General features: G+C 31.4%; 2 protein-coding genes and 1 long non-coding RNA gene across 3 annotated transcripts in view; 1 reads left to right on the plus strand and 2 right to left on the minus strand.

Annotated features, from left to right (window-relative positions):
• LOC135266486 (uncharacterized) lies at positions 1–417 on the minus strand. Its single transcript, XR_010334559.1, has 2 exons — positions 371–417; positions 1–299 (listed from the first exon to the last, which is right to left on the minus strand). It is a non-coding gene; the product is annotated as an uncharacterized LOC135266486 (long non-coding RNA).
• The window catches only part of LOC656883 (uncharacterized protein), a 25,353-nt gene continuing 5,301 nt past the window's right edge, over positions 182–20,233 (plus strand). The window contains exons 1-4 of the mRNA XM_008200983.3: positions 182–412; positions 14,433–14,644; positions 15,720–15,897; positions 19,306–19,521. Coding sequence (XP_008199205.1) covers positions 182–412; positions 14,433–14,644; positions 15,720–15,897; positions 19,306–19,521 — 837 coding nt within the window. The remainder of the gene's footprint in view (positions 413–14,432; positions 14,645–15,719; positions 15,898–19,305; positions 19,522–20,233) is intronic.
• LOC103314587 (protein rolling stone-like) lies at positions 9,512–10,801 on the minus strand. The gene has a single exon (XM_008200992.3). It carries the CDS (start codon positions 10,385–10,387, stop codon positions 9,512–9,514), a length of 876 nt encoding a protein of 291 aa, XP_008199214.1. The 5' UTR covers positions 10,388–10,801.

A 20,233-nucleotide genomic window follows, 5' to 3' on the forward strand; every position in this document is an offset into this window, starting at 1 on the left:
TGAAAACGTCTACAACACACCAAATTTATTTAACACACAATTTACAGGCAGTCTTCCAACTGAATCGATCACTCTTCGGTGTACAAAACGCTTTTGTAATTGTAGTCGAGCCACAATTATCATCTTGATTTGCTATAAATAAACAAAACGTCATCACACATCGCTTTTCAGATAAAACATCATGGGCTCGAGCAGCGGGGGGAAGAAGAAGTACATCAACTTCCGCAACAGACAAAGGGCCAACATGAGTTTTTTCATCGTTGTGATGTTTTTCGCTGTGTTTGGAATCATCATCTTCACTGAAATTTTCCTGATTGACGAGAGAGGAAGAGGCGCTGGAGTTCTTGTAAGGCACGGCTCCCTCACTTACCATCATCGTCCACCGGCGCGAGATTACGAAGACGCCTTCCAGGTACTACAAAAATTTTCATTAAGCAATTTGTTTATTTTCCTCACCTAGAGGAAAGTACCATATTTACTACACTGGTTAAGTCTTTTGGCTCAAGTAAAATTAAATAATTCTAGTTGACTAAAAAATTAATTAATAGGGTAAACGATAGGAATTAAAAGTCCATGTTTTATTAATATTGAAAAAAAAAGAAGTTGTACAAGTTATTGAGCGCCAATTCATGTTTACATTGCTGACCATTTTCTGTTTTTAACGAATAATCACCAACTACCACAAACCGCGGACCATGAATTATTTGACCAATTCGATTGTCAATATTAAAAAATTAATTGATTGGTTAAAACGTAGGTACCAACTTTGTCATCATTTTACAACTGATCGAGAGGTTTGTAATCGATCTATAACTTTTTTGCTATTTGAAATATTGCCATGCCGTTTTTATTCTCCGATAGATCTACCTATGTTCCACAAACTTAAGACATTTTTATTATATACAGGGTGTTGTAGTATACAGGCTGGTGAACCAATGTTATTTTTTTTTAAATGAAACACCCTATATGTTTTTGCATAGATTCTACGTGAACAAAATAATGGAACCTTGTATAAACTATTACAGGTATATCTCTGTCCGTTTCAGAATTATTCAACTTTTTGTTATAAAAAAACAACTTTTAATGCATCACTTCGAAATCGCGCCTATGCATATTTCCACCAATTTGCAAATTTGCAAACTTAACTTTTAGCAAATACTAGTTGACTTTTGGTTAAAGAACGCAGATAATGTATAGGATGTGCCACAACACAAAAAGTTGAATAACTAATTTTTGTCAAATGAAACACAATATTATGTGTGTTATGGAATGTTCAGCGAAATAAAGTTTTTACCATTTAATACAGAAGATCTAAGCAATTACATGATTTTTTTTTAACTGACCATTGGAGTAATAATATTATATGTGTTAAAATAAAAACCTCAGGGTATGTTTGTTTTCACGTATTACGAGTAATAGTATTTTTGATAAGATTTTTAATGGTATGGAGTTTATAGCAATTAGCAAATTTGCACTATGTAAACCATATAATGCCCTATTTCATAATTGATTTTTAGTGTCTTACAGCCATACATTTTAATCTACCGGGTGCTCAAAAACCGGCGCACCAACTCTATGGTGTGTGGTAGAGAATTACTTACATACAAAGTTAAAAATAGTAAAAAAATCTTTGTATTATAGTTATTGATAAATAACGAATTGTAAATAAATGATATTTGGCAACGTTGTCTAACAGTCGTGATCGCAATAGAACATCAACAATAAAAATAAATTATTTTTGTAACGGTTTCCTAGGAAATAATTCCCAGTGCAGGCACATCTACAAATTGTGATTTTTCTGATGAATTTTATTTTTTTAAATTAAAAAAACTGCTAGTAGCCTGATAGTAAATTTAAAAATAATTATCCATCGTTTTGTTAGGGAACTATTACTCAGTGTGAAACATAAAAACACTAAAAAATAATGAAAACTGAAGAAGTTAACAAAATAAGTTTGGAACTCCAGATTTTTTAAATTACAGCATTAGGAATTTTTTCAAGATTTTTCCCGTAATCCACACATGCTTCTCAACAACGTACCACTGAGTTGTTGCGCCAGTTTTTGAGCACCCTGTATATATATATAAAATTGCTTGTCCTGACAGACTGACCTATCAAGGCACAGCCTAAACGGCTAAGTATAGAAACCTGAAATTTTTACAATAGATAGCTTTTACAACGTAGGCATGTACTAAGAAAGGATTTTTGAAAAATCACCTCGTAGGTTAAATAGGGTGTTAAAATTTAAACAAAAATCCGCCATTTTTAAAGTTATATTTTTGGAAATTAATATTTGGGCTTTCGGTTAAAAAAAAAGAAAAACGTGTTTCAAGATTTTTAAAAAATCAACCCTTAAAGGGGTTAAAAGGAGAGTTGAATTTAGAATTAGAATTTAAAGTTCCGTCATTTTCAAAGTTACCTACATTGAACTTACATCCTTGCAAATTAGTATTTGGGTTTTGATTAAAAAAAAAGAAAGACGTGTTTTAGAATTTTTGGAAAATCACCTTCTAAGGACGTTAAATGAGGTGTTAAAATTTGAATAAAAATCCGTCATTTTTAAAGTTATATTCTTGAAAATTAGCATTTGAGCTTTCGGTTAAAAAAGAAGAAAAACTTGTTTCAAGATTTTCAAAGATTTTCAAATGGCGTATAAAATTTGTACAAAAATTCGAAACTTTTGAATTCACATAAATTAAAGTTGGTATTTGGGCTTTCAGGGAAAAGTGAAGAAACACTGTTTTAGTTGGAAATACTAACCACAAGGGTGTTGAACAGGGGTTGGAATTTGCATAAAAATCCGTAGTTTTTTATTTATATCTATGCAATTGGTACTTGAGCTTTCGGTTAAAAATGAAAAACATGTGTTCATGAACATTTACAATTTCTACCTCTAACGCGGTTAAATATAAAAATCCGACATTTTTAACTGATATCTATAAAAATTGGTATTTGTACATTCAGTGAAAAATAAAAAAACAAGTATTTTATAGTTAAATGCAAAACTCCTTCATTTTTGAAGTTATATCCAAAACAATTGGCAAATGGACTTACGGTTAAAAAAAAAGAAAATGTGTTTCAGGATTTTTGAAAATTACATCCACAAAAAGGTTAAACAGGGAATGAGTTTGTTTGCAATTATGAAAAAAAGCAAAATTTACTCGGGTTCGCATTGGGTCACGGTTTTAAAGTTCACAGTAAAATTATTTGTTTCTGTTTTTTGTTATACTAAGTTTTGCATTGTTTTTAGTGTTGCAAAATGGTTGTGAAGTTGCGTGCGAAGCCGTGGGCAACTGCTAACTAGTATAAAATAAAAACAGAGCAACAAATTGTAACGTATTTAATGCTCCATTGTTTACGCCACCAATTGTTTTTACTCAACTGTAAATATTTATTTTTGCGTAAACCAAAAGACTTAGAACACCATGTAAGTACACATCCAATTCATACAATAATTACTGTAACAGTTAGAGCCGGGGTTTACACAACATTTAGTTGCAATCGAACATTAATTAATTGTCAATAATTGTTCGTATGCAATTAGTTGTTGTACAAATCGGCCCTTAGTGTCTTTGTTACTACACATATTGTACTCTCTACTGACACATGAGATTAATACAGACTGTCCCAGGAATAATTAAAAACAATCTAAAATACGTAGGCCAACATTTATTATTGTAAGCTTCCCTAGAAGATTAGATAGCTTAATAACAAAGTTTTTGTCTAAAGTGAACTACTCGTAAATATTTGGACGGAAACAAAATATAAATAACTAAATAAATGTTCTATGTCCAAAACTTTAGTGCGACGGAGCAATATAGACCGTCTCGGCTTCAAACTGTTTTAAATTCATTTAAATTCTATATCACTAATTGACGAAGTGAATTGAATTATGAGCATCAAATTTTTAATAAATCTATTATTTAACAATATTTTAAATAATCATAATTTTTAATAATAAGGAAAATAAGGATAAAAATGACAAAGAAGTTCTAAATTTAAAGATCTAAACTTCGAGACCAAGAATTTCAAGATATTAATAGCTAAGTTGTTGAGATTGAATACTAAAATCGTATCGTCTTAAGATTCGCTAGTTATTGAAATTCTAACGAATTATAATCAATCTAGTCTTACCATTAATATGTGTAGATTTCTAAAATTTTACCAAGGATTTCATGTTCTAACATTTAAAAGTTGTTTTTTTTGTTTTATACCACTTCAAAGTTTGAAGGTAATAACAGAAAAGATTAAGATCAAGGTTTTGAAGATCCCAAATTCTGAAATTCTGTAATTTAAATACGTTTTTACTTTACTAAGCTTTTAGAAAATAATCGAAGATCCTTAAATAATAATAATTAACACTTCAAGATCTAAGATTTCACATTATCAGGATCCTAAAATCGTAAAACTCTAAATTAAGGTGCAGTACTTTGAAATTTAAATGTTCCTGAATTTTAATTTATATTATTATATATTTATATTAATAAAAATTTGATGATTTTTTCTGTCTCTATTTTTTGTATCTACACGTAAATACAGCTATTTTCTATTTTATTTTTCTCAAATCTTAGACGAGCACGAATAACTGCGACATCTGGCAAAGTTAAAGGAACTAACGAAAACGGAGTTCTTTTATTGATGCATCCTCATATTTAGGTATCCCTAGTTTTATTTTCCACATATTTCTGGGACAGTCTGTATACACTCACTCCAGTATTGAATATTAAACAATATTCATTCAAATTTACACAAAAACATCTACAAAATGTTTTTTGCTATGTTACCCGAGTTATTTATATTACTATTAGTAGGTTATTTTAGAGTTCCTATATAGAGTTCCCAATATAGGAACTCTAGGGTATTTTATCGACGGGGCTGTTTGTATTTAAGAACCTAAAGTAATTCCAAAATCTTTTGCTTTAGTTACTTGACACTGATATTGAAGCTAAGCAGCAAAGAAGGCGCCGTTTAAAATTGAAACAAAATTATTGGAGAAAGATTTTCTTTCGAAACCATTTAAATTTGTCAGTTTTAAGGAACTGCATGGTAAGTAAAGTTTCTGAATAGACACACTTATATTTAATGACACATAATTATTAAGATTGTTGTTCATTGTCATACGTAAATAAATACTTAAAAGTCTGGAAAAGGTTTTGAGTATTTGCCTTCAGATATTGATGAGAATAAAATTATTGTCTTGTTTTTGAGCAGTTAAGAGTATTTTTCTTTTGAAATGACACTCAACTATGAATACAAATATTTGTTAGGTCATAATCTCCTAAACCAACACTCCCACTAAATTCTCAATCTAACTCAATAAGAGTATTACACTAAAGGAACGTAAGCTTTCGCGGCTAGAGTCAAATGAAGAAATAAAGACGTTTCGAATGCTCTTGTAAGGGGTATCTTCAGGACGAAGAAAAAGAAAGAAAAAAGAAGAAAAAAAGTAGGGTAAGGGGAATATGGCTCAGTAATTCAACGTGTGAATCACGCCAGAGGTGAAACCAAATTCAGTTTTGCCAACTTACTGCTTCTTCGTAGGTTGTTGAGATTGTCTCTGTCAGGAAAAGTTCTTCATTTAATTCTGCGACAAAATTTTCTTGAAAATACGGCGTCACTGCTTTTCGATATAATCTTTTATTCGTCTCATTGTTTTCTGCAGGTTCAGTTGTTTCTTGTTTTGTTTCTTGTTCTTCGACTATATTTCTATTTTCTTCCTCACGAACATTAGCACCACTTTTTCTAAATTATTTGATAAAGAGTCAATTGGTACGATTTGTTTTTGGAATTTACAATAATTTGTTCGTTACACCTTTACTTGATGTGTTACTGAGTTATTATACAGTCTGTAGTTAATGAAATTTCTATCCTAATCTACTAATATTAATTGTTTACGTTATCTGTCCAACCCACGTCGTAGGTTATTTGGAATATAAAGATGCGCTGCCGAATTGAGAACTTAATTGTGGTGTAGCACTGGTTTCTTCTTGGTCCACTGTTCGAATGGTGTAGAATCAACTTTTTATCCTGTCCTGTTCAGTATGTACACTGCTGTGTTGAAGGTTGAAGGCTCCTGCCCATAAAGCATTTAAAATAAATTTCTTCGAAGTTTTGGTACAAAATAAACATTGTGCATTTTCCATTATTATTTTTCCAATTCTCTTTACAGAACTCTTTTCATTGTTGCCTAATATTATACTTCTACCGTTACAAACTTCAAGAGTTGTAAAGTAATCTTTGCTTGCACATGTGATTTGATGCACTACTAACCATCAACCAATCTGCTTCTTCACTAGCAAACAAAGCTTTAGCTTCATCATTCACACTATCATTTCTAATGAAGTTTAGTTTACTCTTTTTAGACTTTTGGTTTCTTCTGAAAGCTCGACATTCCTTAGACATGTGACTTTTCTTGTTGCAGTTGTAGCAATTCCCTTCAAACTTTGGTTTCCTTTGTTTTGGAGGTTCCTTTGACCTGCTACTAACTAATGCAGTTTCAAATGTTGCATTTGTGTTTAAATTAGCTTCTTCACCTAGATACGAAATTTCTTAACGTTTGTCTTTTTGGAACAACTCAGTCATGTTAGACGAAATGCCCAGTACTTGGACGGTAACGTACTCTAAAACATGTCACTAACATTAATTTACTGTCATCTGATTTCTTTATTTGCTTGACCAGTGACTCTACTTTTTAGATATATTGAGCCATTGAATCTGCTAGATTCCTTTTGTATTAATAAAAGCGTTCATGCAATATCGTCTTATTTGTTTCGCTTTTCTGCTCATATACCAAATTGAGCTTATCCAAAATACTTTTAGAAGACTCATAGATTTCAATTAAAGAGGTTTAGTGAGAGTTTTGGTTTGGGAGGTTCTGAACTAGTAGAACTGGTCATAATACAGAATAAATATAGAGAATTAGAAATTTTTTTTAAAAAGCACAAAAAACAGCACCACTTTCACTTAAATAGGAATGACAATAATAGACAGCAACTAGGCAAGCCCTAGTTACCATATCAAAGCACACTGCTAAATTTAATTTTATGTAAAGATTCGATCAAAACTTTAATTTTGGTATTTTGTTGTTTGTATGGCACATGGCCGAGAACTAGTTTTTTTATTTTATTCTCATAAAAAAAGTTTTAGTTCACGGCTACGAAGGATTATAACTTAGGAGACGAAGCGAGATACAAAATCGCAGGATTTTCGGAACCCAAAAAAAATATAGTACGGAAACATTAGAAAAAAATAAAAAAAATAAATTTGCGCTTTTTTCCGTATTTTTCTAAACGCTGCGAACACACTTAAAGATACAAAAAATGTTTAGAAGAAAGTTGTAGAGAATTAAATTTCCTTTAAAAAAGTCAGCGAGACCATATCTTTATCTTCAACGGTTTATTAAGCTTTGAAGACGTTTAAAGATGCTCAAGCGACGGATTTCCTTCATTTTGCCGGTGGGAAGTTTAGTATGGAAAAGCGAATTTATACCCAAACCGTTGAAGATAGAAATATAGTGTATTGTAGCAAATTTAGTTTTCTACAACGTCGTTCCTTACACTTTTTTGTATCTTCAACCGTATTTGCAGCGTTTTAATAAATAGGCGACGGTGCCTAATTAATTTGCGTTCCACCTTATATTTTTGCAAACGCAGCGAATAAGGTTGGGGATACAAAAAGGTGAAAGTAACGAGGTTGTAGAGAATTGCATTTTCTACAAAAAATCCGCGACACGATATGTCTATCTTCAGCGGTTTAGGTACCTATAAATTCATTTTCCAACATTTGACCACCGACAAAATGAAAAAATACATCACTTGAGCGTCTTTGAATGATTTTGGACCCTAAACGGTTGAAGATAGGGACATAGTCCTTTTTAAAAAAATATATTTCTCTACAACTGTCCTATGAACATTTTTTTTATATCTGTATCTGTATTCGCGGCGTTTTGAGAAATATGGGACAGAGTGCAAATTGGTAAAACTTTGAAATCTTTTTAAATATAGGATGGTCCAGCCCAGCTCCTGTCTTCTGTAGCTCAATTATTATTAAAGTTGAACTTTTGAGATTTTTTAGATGTTATTTGTACTCTAGGACACCTTCCAGGAAAATAGTTTTGATTATATAGAGCATCTCAAAAAAATGGTGTGACGTAATAATAATCAGTTTTTCGTACGGCAAGGTTTAGCAGACTTATTAAGTAAGTTTGATTAATTTGAGTTACTACAGGCTGTTCACAATTTGTTCCCAAACTTTTTAAAATTCAGGGTTATTTGTTTTGCTTATTTCAAACGGCAACCCCTATATATTTTCATATCATTCGATGCAGAATTAAAAAACGAACATTTTTTCTTATTACAACCCTAGCGTAAATCGTAACACATTCGGAGTTATTTCGCGAAAACATTAACCATGTTCGTCTTTTAATCATTAAAGTCATTTGTTATTGACAAAACCAGTTTTTATGAAATAATTCCGAATCTATTAGGATTAGAGTTGTAATATAAAAAGTTGTTTGTTTTTTAATTCTGCATTAAACAATATAAAAATAAATAGGGGTTGCCATTTAAAATAAGCAAAATAAATAGCTCTAAAGATTAAAAAGTTTGGAAACAAATTGTAAACACTCTATAGTAATTCAAATGAATAAAACTCACTTAATAAGTCTGTTAGACCTTATTTAACCTTAACCTAGTAAAAATGTCTTCAAACAAGCACTGTTTCTGTTTTTTATTAATTTTTAAAACTAAAGGTGTAAAATATTTTTTTGATTTTTATTTTCTTTAACAATAATTCCAGAACCGATTTAAACAAGTCTTTAGGGACATGTAAGAAGCTAAAAGGGTATCATAATAAACACAAAAAAATAATAGCATGCCATAAAAAAGTTATTATTATGACGTCATACTTTTTTGGGACCCTCTGTATAGTCCAAAATATTTTTCTGAAATGTGCCCTAAAGTATAAGTACCATCCTCACAATATCAAAAATCCAACTTTAATAGTAACTGAGATACAGGAAACGGGTGCTGGGATGGACCACCCTGTACTATAGGTTGAGATATAATTTTTGCACTAGTTTTATCTCATATTATTGAGAATTTGATGCTCTTTCTGCCTGTGCTAACCTTGTGCTAGATTCGGCTTGTGCCAACTTTACAACTATTTTTATAAATTTATTGTTCTGAAAACTTAGTAACTTAGTATGTAACAACTGCGCCTCAGGCGACATTAACGGAACTATCGAGGATGAAGACCTTTTATTTGTACGTCGTTTCACATCCTTAGTTTTAGATATCTGTATTCACGGCCTTGTAACCTAAACAACTATTTAGTACTTTGGCCACATTAAGTTTTTTTGTGTTTTCTATTTTCTTTTTGCCATAAGTCAATTTATTTTCAACTATTAAATTACGTACAAAATAGCTTATCAATTATCTCAGGTAAGGTTTCCCAAACAGTACTATATTCTCATTTAATGTATGTGAGGAACAGATACATCACTATAGATGATTTAGACCATGTCATTGGCAATTTCTTCATTAACATAAGCTCCCTTCGTGTCTTTTTCTTCTTTGTTAAGACCACTACAGTCGGTTTCAGCTTTAGGAAGACATTTTGAATGCGTCCATATTCTAAATTTATACAATCCCCAACAAGAAACATGCACAATAACAGTAAACGCGAGGGCAGCGAGACAAATCACTGTGGTAGTTCCTGGTTTTCGCCAGTCTAGGATGTCGTAGATAATAACTTGTCCCTCCGTGGTGGTGCCTCCTGCTGCGTAAAAAATGACAGTAAATACTACGTAACATATTCCAAACACAACAGGGTAGCAGCAGTGAAGCAGCCGAATCGGATGCGCCACAACAAACAGATCTATCATCATCAACACGGAATTATTAGCGTGAACAAAAAAAGTCATCGCGTTGACATCCACGACTTTTTCATCGTAAATTAAAGACCAGTACATTATAGTTATTTCAAATGCGGTACCAGTAGCAATCACGTTCAACACCCAGTAGAGCTTGTAAAATTTGAGGGATGAGGATTGCAGGTTGGGATTGCTTCGCAAGCGAGGCGCCAAAACGCAAATTGACAAGATGATAGCAACTATCAGAGATTGTAACGTACAAGTGGTGTAACCCCAATTTGTCACATAAATCCACCATTTGGGTTTGAAGGAGGCATCAGCGTCGTGGTACTTGAAATCCCAAAGGGAGAGTACAGAAGTGACGAGAAAGAAAAGAGCGATGATCCAACGATAGACCAGATATACAATGCTGGGTTTTGGCTTTCTTTGCCATTGTGAAACAACAAATGTGATTGGCTCGTCGTGTTCGAGCGATAGTTGTTTCAAAGAACAGTTTTTCTTCCATGATTTTATCATTGACTAACCAAAAATTGAAAAGTGGGCCTCTTACCAGTGGCAGGTAGCGCGGAGAGGTGATTGTTGAGTTTTTTCAGGTAGCAAATAGTCTCAAGCAATAATACTTGGTTTCCTACTATTTACCAGTCTAGTAAATATGCAGTACCTATGCAGTATGGTCAAATAAATGTGACATGTCGGCAGAACTTAAGATATTAAGATTTTTTGACTAATAGTGCTGCATCATACGCCATTACGTTATTTTTGACGTCGGACAGCCACTTAAAAAATTATAGCTGTGGTAATAATCTGCTGTCAGTAATTTAAAGTCGAGTTTAATTATATGATTTCTGCCTAAATAAAATATGAAAATTAATCAGAAGTCATGTCATTAATTAGGAGTAAAACAATTAACTCGATGAAATTGAAAAGATATTCTATAAATACATACCTTTAGCTTCGTCCTTTGAATTGGCAAGAGAGTGTTCGAAAGTTGCTTTAGTAATTAAAAAGAAAATGCGTGAAGTGGAAAGTTCGACAACCGCTGTCAGGACCCAATTTCCAGCCCAAATAAATGATAAAGGGAATGTAGCCAAAGTTGAATGTTGTAGTTGCAAGATCTAACACTATTTGAACGCGTTGTTTTACGTCTTCACTTAATTCAAAATCCATTATGAAAATTTCGAAAGAAAAAAATTATTACTGTCAACTTGAAAGCACATTCTAAAGTAACTTGTTGCTTAGTTTTATTGAAAAAGAAAATCATTGTTTTAAAACACACATATTTACCTAACAAAGTTTCGCTCGACTGGACTTTCTATAGGCGTTCAGATATTATTTAAGTGAGCAAGTTACAACTTGTGTTGTTAAATTAAAGCCTTCTGACCACCTTTCGAAGTTAAAAGTTTGAAGGAACAAATTGAAAGTGCTTGTTTGTGGCTTTCTACTTCTTTAATTTTTCTCAACAATCTTTAAAATGTTTAGGAACATAAAACTCGACCTTTTATATTCGTTCAATTTTTTTTTTAAATTTATATTCAAAGTGTTAAGTTCAGTTTAAAAACAAGTTGTTGGGTATGTGTTATTATTTATTGTAAATACTTCCGAAAAATAGAGACCCTTTGCATTTGAATGTATTTCTAACGACTCAGACAAAAAAATAAAGATAACGTCAAAAAAAGATACCACCGTCGAAATAAACTGCTAGGAAAAAAGAGACAAGATAAAATCTTTGAAGAGATTAAAAAAAGTTTAAGAGAGGAAACACATGAAATACAAAAAAGAAAAAAACGAACATATTTCAAAGGAATTAAAAAAAAACAACAAAATACAAAAGTACTGTTCAGGGAAAAATCACATTAGCATACGCACCACGCGAAAATTATTTTATAGCTGTAGTTCAGGTATTTATTAATCGTAAAGTTCGGTATTTTTTTGCATTGTAGCTATTGGAAAGGAAAACTTGTGCAGGTCTACAATCGTATTGCTCAGTTTCCTTGAACCACCAAAGGCTCAATCGAAACATCAACGATTAGTACACCTCAAGTTCATGAGCGATTTCCCATTAAGTTGCTCTAAAATTTTGTATACGATCCAAATCTACAATTCTGAGGTCAACTAAAGTATATATTTTCAAGATGACTGTACTTCCGGAACCACAAGAAATTGGCGCCAACTTTTTTGAATAGTAACTGCTTATTTTTTTGCATTTTTGAATTCGCCTCTTAAAACTGAGTAAAATGTACCCTAGTTGTTAGTACTTATCTTTCATAGTTTTTGAAGTATGTCAATTTTTTTTAATTCACTTGCAGAGGTTCATTTAAAATATCACAGTACTTGAACTCTTTATAATATATGAGAATAATTTTTTCTCCATTTGATAACCACAGGCTCCAAGGGTCTTTTGAAATCTTTACGATTGTCAACTGTCAAATTGCAAGGCTACTATGATATTTTGAAAATGATAATTAAAAAATAATCATAACATAGTTTTTTCAAATGGGATGACCCTGTTTTTCAACGGCAATTAAAAGAACATCAATTTTTATGCAGACTTTATTAACATCTTCTATATCTATCTTTTATAGTTTTTGAAATATTTGTAAAAAACCGAATTGGAGCTCATTATTTTCATTTTTAATCGGGTAAACTTTAAAAAAATACGATAAAATTGTGCCAATGATTAAAAGATTTGTCAACCATTTTCACTCAAGAATTTCATAATTCGATGGCAAACCAAGTTACTTTACATAATTCACTAAGTTAGCATAAACCATAATTCAATATTATTGTTTTATTGCTTATTCGATAATGAACTATCTAAAAACTAAATAAAATGTTGAAGTTTGACAATTGTTGACCATTTTACAAGGTCTACTTGATTAACTATAAAAATTACAAAGTAAAATCCGTTTTTTGTGATTTTTTTTCAAAAACTTAGAGAGATAGGTGAAGTGGGTGACAAAACCAAATATCCACAACGCTGTTCTACTTCAAATTTGCAATCCGGCAACACTGTTTATATATTTTATTTAAATTTAGTTTTAAGCATGGTCCTATTCTGAATATTTAATCATTATAAACAAGAATTAAGCCAGCACTTTATTGATGATGACAATTATTAAACATCACAAGTTTATTTATGACACTTTTTCACCAAACAGTGTTGCCGGGTTGTAAATTCAAAATAGAACAGTGTTGTAGATATTTCGTTTTGTCACCCAGTTTATAAGACGTGTTGATAAAAATCACCATAAATATTAATGTTCTTTTAATGCCGTTAAGAAAATAGGGTCGATTTTAAAAAGATCGTACTAGGCCATAAATTTTGACAGTTGACAGTTTTGAAAATTCTAGAAGGCTCTTCGAAACTTCGATTATCGAATGCAAAAAAGTTATTCACTTATCGCAAACGATTCAAGGGGTGTGATATTTTAAATAAATCCTTGACAAACAAAAATTTTAACAAAAAAATTGACATATGTTTAAAAACTATGACAGATAAGTACTAACAATTTCATTTTACTCAGTTCCTAAAGGCGAATTCATGAATGCAATAAAAATGTTTGGTTACTATTTAAAATTTCAAAGTTGGCGCCAATTCTTCGTAGTTACGGAAGCTCAGCCATCTTGAAAATAATTTAGTTGAACTTGGAATGGTCAATTTAGATCGTATAGAAAATTTTAAAGCTCTAGTTTCATTAGAGGTTCAAAAGCTTCAAATGTAGACTCTAAAAAATCACCCTGTAATTGTTTATACACATTTAAAGGTATTTACATCTTATGATCGATGTTCTTGGATATACTACAGGGTGATTCAAAAGTGACGGACATACTCTAATATGGTACTAAAAAACGTTCAGTTAAGCACAAAAATCAAATCAGAATTTTTTAAGTAACTTACTTTTGACATAATTTTTAATTTGTTTTCCTTAGCAACGGTATCGACTTTTGCTCTTTTGTTTCCTATGATGTCGAATTTGATTTATCATCGAATTTGCAACTTTGGTAATTGTTTTGTACATCATAAGACCTTAATTGTTGTTTTTTTTTTCAACAGGTATTTGTTTAATATTCCAAGAACTGTCGTTTCCGCTAACTAAGTTAAAAAAACATGATCTGGAGATTTCTTTAAACTAGAGAGCTAGAGATATATCCCGTAAAAAAGTCTTAAACAATTTTTTTATCTAAAATTTTAATTCCGTTTGGTGTACTTTATCAGCACCCGAGGGATTGTCCGGTATTTTTAAATTAGCCTGTATACAGTTTTTTGGTATTTGGATGTATTTGCTTTTCATTAAAATTATTATTTTTTTTTATTATGTAGGTCCACCTATTTAGCATAGTAAAAAACTCTTAATATTTAATTTCGCCTTCAAACAACAGAAACTTGAAACACTAATTAATAAATAAATATGCTTCGAGAAGGACTTGCTTAACAGAATAAATACTCCAATTTGTCTGAACAAAAGCTAAACCAAACTGAATATTTCATAATCTCACAGAAGAGTAACTTCAACAAGTTGTTAGTATCTTTTGTGTTGTTGATTTAGCGCAATGATTCCAGAGCGATGATTACATATCAATCCACATGGGGCCCATGCCCAACATGGACGACACCGTCGGAGCACTTCTTCTAGGTCGTCCGGCGGTAATTCCAGTAGTTGACGACGAACCTGGCCCTCAGTCTTCCAAAGTGCTTACTGAAACCAAGCTGCCACCGTATCCAGCACACATAACCCCAACGAACGGCTCCTGGCAAAACGTTAACGGCGCTAGGTAAAATCTCAAAAAGTACTACATTTCTCCAAAAGTCCGAGAAAGTTATTTTTACATTATACGTGCACTAGGGACTCATGGACTGCTTTTAACAGAGTGTAGGATCTCAGGTGGTTCCGGAATTTGAATTTGCAACATTTAATTATTTTATTTCTATGAAATTTTTGAAAAGTGCCAATTTTTATCTACTCAGGCAACCAGTAAAACCAAATTTTTCATATATAAATCATTTTTTTATGTAATCAACTGTCAGAGTCAAAATTCTGATAAAGACCAGACTATATCATCCTATAAGTCCATGTCCAACCACTTTTGGAACTGACTGTATTCTGTATTTGACATTTTGAACACCAGATTTGACATTTTTGAAAATTGGACGTTAGTGTTAATCGTTAATTCGTTAGTCTAAAGGTGATCTAAAATAATTAAATGTGTTGTTGTACATGTTTTAAATTAGAGACAACTTGAAAAGTTTGGAAATTGAATTTGCCAGGTAAAAAATTATATCAACCTTAATTCAAAAAAATTACTATTTATGATAATGCCAAACTGACGGCTCTTAGACAATTGATTATAAAAAAAAATCGACTATACTAACTAAAGAGATAAATGAGAGCTTTCTGAATGCCTAAAATTGTCTTCTTATTTTACCGCACGTATTCATTTATTTTTGCACAAAACAAAATTTAACCATTGATTGTTTTTGAATGATTTATAACCGGTTTCACCAATGAAAGTAAAATTTAGTAGTGAAATATATCCACAGAAACGATTGTTATAATCATAGTAACTATTGTTTTCAACTGTTCATTAAATTTAACAAAAATTGGTGAAACCGGGCTTTAGCAAATATTTTTTTTTTCTTCAGCGACTTAATATTAACTAATTGCAATAAATTATAAGGAATTGTAGAGAAATTCTGAAAAAATTGAACGTAGAGAAAAATATAAAGTATTTAGTAGCAAACGCTTACTTCTGTGTGGTTATTAGTTTTTGATATACAGTAAAAATACCTATACTTTTCACAGACTCACTTTGTATAATATTATTAAATTTATTCTTAATTTAATTTCAGATACAAATTTTTCGTCTTTTCGGCCTTCTTTGACAATCGCAGAGGACAAAGATCCGTGAGGATAATAGGCGCAACGAAAACTAGAGGACCGGAAAGAGTGTGGTGCCGGATGTGGTATAAAACAAGCGAAAATAATGCTACTTCGTTTATCTCACGCAGCGTCCAAGCAAAAATTAAAGTGAGTTAATTAATTTATTTTTTCCAGCAATTTATATCCCTTATATACTCAATGTCATAAAAATTGCAACACCAAGAAGGAATAGAAATGTTTTGGTAAAACCTGGCACAAATATTAGGCTACTTAGCAGGTATTAAATGATTAAATTTTGGACGTTTTTAATCAAGTGGTAAAGGAGTTTTTGTCACTTAAACTCTTTTTTTATGACACTGAGTATATTACAACTGTCCGACGGTGGATTATTTTCTTTTTCTTTTTCAATAACAAACAAATATAATTTCCAACATATTTTTTTTATTTCTGTGAAAAACAGGGTAATCGACTGTAAAAAAATGTGAGCTGACAATCATTTCTTGGGGTTATTTGCATAAATAAGCTTTGTTTTCTGCAAAAATCCGGAAATTTGTACAGATGATTTGCCAAAATATGTTGTCTAGAAGTGATACTTTTTTCAAGTAACTAAATTCAATAAATGTGGGTGCCAGAAACTCAATCTAAAAAATCAAATTTTGAAGAGTTATACCTTACGAAAAAAAATTCTTGTCATTTTTTTATTATTAAGTTATTTCATTACTACCCAGGAGATCCGGCAGGTGGGTTGTATTTTTGTAAATGCTACGTTTTGACACTATAGCAATATCATACGATGGTTATCATTATTATGTTATTAATTTTTGAATAAGTCATTTTTATTTTTTTTTATTCTTCGACACTGTCAAAATTTCCGGTTTTTCTCCTGTGTAAGACAGTTTTGACTACTGTTTGACATTTCTCAGTACGAAACGTTAGATTATTATTAACAAATTTAAAGCAATTTTAAGCATTGTTGAGTTTAATTCGAAGAATAAAATGTTGTATTTAACTCTGTTACCTGTTAAAATTAAGACACGTATTTCTGATACACCCTGAAGTTTTAGCGGACTCATCTCATTAAGAAATCGATCTCGTCCATAATCCGATTCGTTCACTAAAACTTCATTTTGCGAACTTGTGAATTTTGTTTTTTTCAAACAAATTTTTGGGGGGTGCTCAAAAACAGGCGCATCAACTCTGTAGTACGTTTCTTAGAAGCAAGCGCAGACACGCGAAAAATCTTAAAAAAACTCCTAAAGTTATAATTTTACAGATCTGTAGCTAGAAACTATTTTTTAGTGTTTTTAAAAAAAAAGTAAATTTGATCAAAAAAACAGAATGTGTTGATGTGCCAACATTGAGAATTATTTCCTAGGAAACCGTTTCAAAAATCATTTATTTTTATTGTTATCAAATTCTATTGCGATTACGATTGTTAGACAATGTTGTCACATATCATTTATTTATAATTCTTTATTAATCAATAACTTGGATCCCGGTGAAACTAATACCAATCGATTCTACGTCGAAAAAAAGTGAAATCTTTGATGTCCGTCTATCGTACTGTCCGGTTCTTCTCTGAAACGCGATAACTCTTCACAGAGTTACTATTTTTAGATAAAATTTGGCCAGTAGGTGCCCCTCCGCTGTGTTCAGATTAAAGGCATTGGCAACTAACTTATTTTACCTGTTTTATGTTTTAACGGAAATATCGTTCCTTCTGTACCCTTAACCCTCTCAATCACAAAAAACCTGACAGATATTTGAACATTTTTCACACATTTTCCACAAACTCAAAAATTAACTACTTTCTAAACTTTTCCGTGTTCTAAATTTTGTCTTGAACTTTGCGAAAATATCCGAAAAATTTTGCCAAGTTGTGATAAACCCTATCACTGTCACTTAAAAGTCAAAAACCATTTGATCTTAATATTGAATCAAATGCTCGATAGGCGATTAGGACGTCATACTTTCAACTTTAAATCGAAATAACTTGAGTTAGAGAGTAGATACAGAGAAACGGTTTTCACTACTGTAATAACAATAAGCGTTTTCAGTACTATCATTTAAGACAAAGTTGTTTTTTAAGTTGCCAATGCCTTTAAGAACCCTATTGAATCACGGTCGAGTGAATAATCATCCTGTTGTTCCTTGGGAGGGCTTTTAACTGGTCAAATATGGACATCTGCGCTTGTACCGTTTTCAAGTTATGAAATAAAAACCGCAGTTTTTTGTCAAAAATCATAGCAGACGATGTAAATCTCACTGTCAGATAATTTAATTTGTCAGGCTTGGACAATCCACTTGATTCAATTCATTTCAATTTATCTAAGGTTGCGATTCCTAAAATATTTTAAATTTAAAAAAATACAATGTCTTCAAAAACGGTTATTCATCAAGTCACCTATCAAATTTGAACATAATATGCCGCTTAAATTAAATAGTGAATGCCGTCAAGCTGACAGATCCGTCAAAATAATGCAAAAAGACTTCGAACCCAAAAATGAAATAATATACAACAAAAATCACGGAAATATAATACACAAATCAAGACAAACCCTACATTTGAAACAACTTAGCCAAAAAACGAAAATGAAAAAAACTGCAGTAGTTATTTGAACGAATCGGCACATTGAATTTGAATTCCATTGTTAACTTGATAAATAACCATTTTTGAACACATTGTAGATTCAATATTGTCCAATAAAAAAAAAACAACTCACATTATACATCAGAATCAGATTCCGCAAAAATCGAAGCAAATTAAAAGGTAGCAAATAGGAATCAAATAACGAGGGCCTACAGAGAAATCGACCAAAGGGCCAGGGCAGACCAAGATAAGCAAAGCGCAACCGTGTTACGTAAATTACTATTATTTTATCGATTGGAAATGATCCATGTTAAGTGTAAGATAAGTTTTGAGGGAGAAGAAAGGTTCTATTTGCAAAAAGTATATATTATCAAATTAAATAAGATACGACGTACAAGAAAGTTACAAGAAATCAGTTTCGACGAGGTTACAATACAGAACAACTTACAGGGTGTTAGGGAATGGCTTTGCAATATTTCGCATGTGAATTTGTAATGATCAGACGAGTTAAAATTACTTATATCATTTTTCCAAAAAGTGCGTATTTTCGTCAGAAATTTTTATTAGCCCATATGTTGATAGCCACCGTGTGGCTTATGGTAGTTTATTAGTAGTTATTTTTTTCATTAAACAAAATGGGGATAATGGCGCATGGGCATTTAGCGAATTTTTCAAAATTGTGGCAAACATGTTCATTTTTTTTCTGTAAAATTTAATAACAAAACACAAATTGTAATAGAAGAATAACGTGGTGGACCAAGAATTTACCTTTGCTGTTTTGTCAATAACATTAAAATTTACGATAATTTTTATAATTCTAGTTCAGCTGTTCTCAAAAGTTGGGACTTTAATTTCAGAAGGATTTTTTGGGAAAACTATGCATTTTTGATTTACATAAATTTTGCTTAATGGATTTGTCTCTCCATTCTATATTTACCTTTAAATTTTTTCCTTGCTTGTTACAGGTAATTCGAGAAAACTGGAATCTAAAATACAGCGCGTGCTTTCTATTGTGTCCTTTATTGGCCAACCAAACAGTTCCTACGACTGTCTCAGTAGTCACCAAAGTCAAATCATTCCCTACTAATCTGCTGACCGTCATCAACAACTACAACGATTCAATGAAACCCTCGAATAGATTCGCCGTATGCATCAAACCGCTCCATTTCGATTACAACAGGGTAAGTGACATGGAATCAAATATAATCTCGACAGGTGATCAACTATTCCATTCAATCGAATTGTTCGCAGTACAAATAGGAAACTGATTGAAAAAATAAATAACGCTAGTTAAAAAAGATAGTAGAATATTTTTATTTTAACTAAATGGAATACAGGCTGACAGGCAAAATATTACAATAAAAGGCAAGATTCATAAGACCAGTTTTGAGGCACGTAAAAGGCACGATAAAGGTAATACATTGTTTTTCCAAAAATGAAGTTAAAAAACATTTTTTTTATATTATTTAAAATGAAAGTGATGAGTGCGTTTAACTTTTTGTTAAATGTAAATAATGAAAAGCAAAATTATTTTAAGGTTCTGTGATCTCTTTTCGTTTTTCGTCTACAAGCAATAGTTTTAAGATAGTGACTGTTTGAAAATTATAAAAACGCCAACGTCGCATCTTACTGAATTATTTTTTTAGATAAAATTGAAAAAATTGTAAAATAGTTGTTAATGATTAAAACTCCCATTGAAAGTATAAATTACATTAGCTATTATTTTTTGAATTGCATGAATAATTTATAACAGCTAATTTTGAAAGGAAATGCGACGTTGGCGTTCCTATGGTAGTTTTGAAACAGCTAATATATAACAGTCAAAAATTGATACATCAATTAAAGTTCAATTCGTCAAAATTCAAATATTTGGTTTTTGACTATGGAGAAGTC

This window comes from Tribolium castaneum, chromosome 6 (genome assembly GCF_031307605.1).
Source record: "Tribolium castaneum strain GA2 chromosome 6, icTriCast1.1, whole genome shotgun sequence".
NCBI lineage: Eukaryota > Metazoa > Arthropoda > Insecta > Coleoptera > Tenebrionidae > Tribolium > Tribolium castaneum.